Here is a 1,169-nt window from a genome sequence, read left to right on the forward strand (position 1 = left end):
TTAGGACACAAGTATTATTAGATATTTTGTACATGTGCCACTCGGTTTTTATTTACGCAAATCTACTGTATTTGATGGAATTGTACGGTTTTAAGGTTTCTTTGTGCTGAACTTTAAGGTGGGGCATTCTAATATTTTCTTTTTTGTTGACAACAACATAAGTATGAAAACTAGAAATTGCACAAGCAAAATAAGTTTGTCTTACTTAATATAACGGCTAAAATAAAAAGAAATTAAAACCTTAAACAACTTTGCCCTTTCTCAGGTCCCACTGCTCTTTTGGCACATGGAATAGGCTATGGCAGCACAGTCACTACACATCCTGCCATGAAGGAGAAGATGATGGTTGACGGTAAAAAAATATATATATTTTTGTACCATCAATGGTTTTAAATCTGCTTAAGGAGTAGTACAGCAGTAAGAATTGTAACCACTTGTGACACGCAGCAGATGGTGCTGTTCAAGCATTTAGTTTGCCTGTGGAGAATCATTCCAGTGTAGCTGGATAGCACAGCATTTGGAGGTAAAGCAGGAATTTGACAGAACATACTAGAATCAAGTCTGTTCAGATGATCCCAGTTTGTGTTTATACTGCACGTGCTTCAAGTACTCTGACGCCTGTAGTTTCTTTTGCTCTGTCTTTTTTTAGACCACTATAAATATTCAGAGGCCCGAGTGCAGAAGGATGGCCATTACATCACCAGCCGTGGGCCAGGAACCAGCTTTGAGTTCGCCCTGACGATTGTAGAGGAACTCATGGGGGCTGAGGTTGCAGCTCAAGTCAAGGCTCCTCTTATTATGAAAGACTGATGGTTCACTTGTAATCCTGTAAGCTGCACTGCCCAGTATAACGCTCTGGAAAAACTGAGACAGCTGGTATAGTTTGGCTTTAGCTGAAAGGAATGGTAACAAATTATTTTTCTATCAGACATGAGTCTTGATTTTTATTTTATTTTTTTTCATTACACTGGTTACAAACCATCTCAAAAGTCACTTTAACCATGAAAATGTGGTGTGGAAATTTATTAAAGAGGCTTTAGTTCATGAACCACCACCTCCTTTTTTTTTTTTCTCCCATCGTCAGTGACACTATGACACCTTCTACTGTACTTGTCTAAGATTGCCAGTTTTCTGAATTCTAATAAAAGGAATATGGACTGGACAGGTTG

The 1,169-nt window shown here is 38.4% G+C and overlaps 1 protein-coding gene across 1 annotated transcript; it reads left to right on the plus strand.

The window, feature by feature from the left end:
- Nucleotides 1-265: 265 nt before the first annotated feature.
- Nucleotides 266-958, plus strand: LOC119429974 (Parkinson disease protein 7 homolog; the record flags this gene model as incomplete). Its single annotated transcript, XM_037697448.1, has 2 exons — nt 266-352; nt 650-958. Coding segments are annotated over 2 exons (248 nt in total), but the record flags the coding sequence as incomplete, so codon positions are not given.
- Nucleotides 959-1,169: the final 211 nt, after the last annotated feature.

Source organism: Nematolebias whitei, unplaced genomic scaffold (genome assembly GCF_014905685.2).
Source record: "Nematolebias whitei isolate Nwh7 unplaced genomic scaffold, NemWhi1 Nwh_scaf_13445, whole genome shotgun sequence".
In the NCBI taxonomy this organism is placed as follows: domain Eukaryota; kingdom Metazoa; phylum Chordata; class Actinopteri; order Cyprinodontiformes; family Rivulidae; genus Nematolebias; species Nematolebias whitei.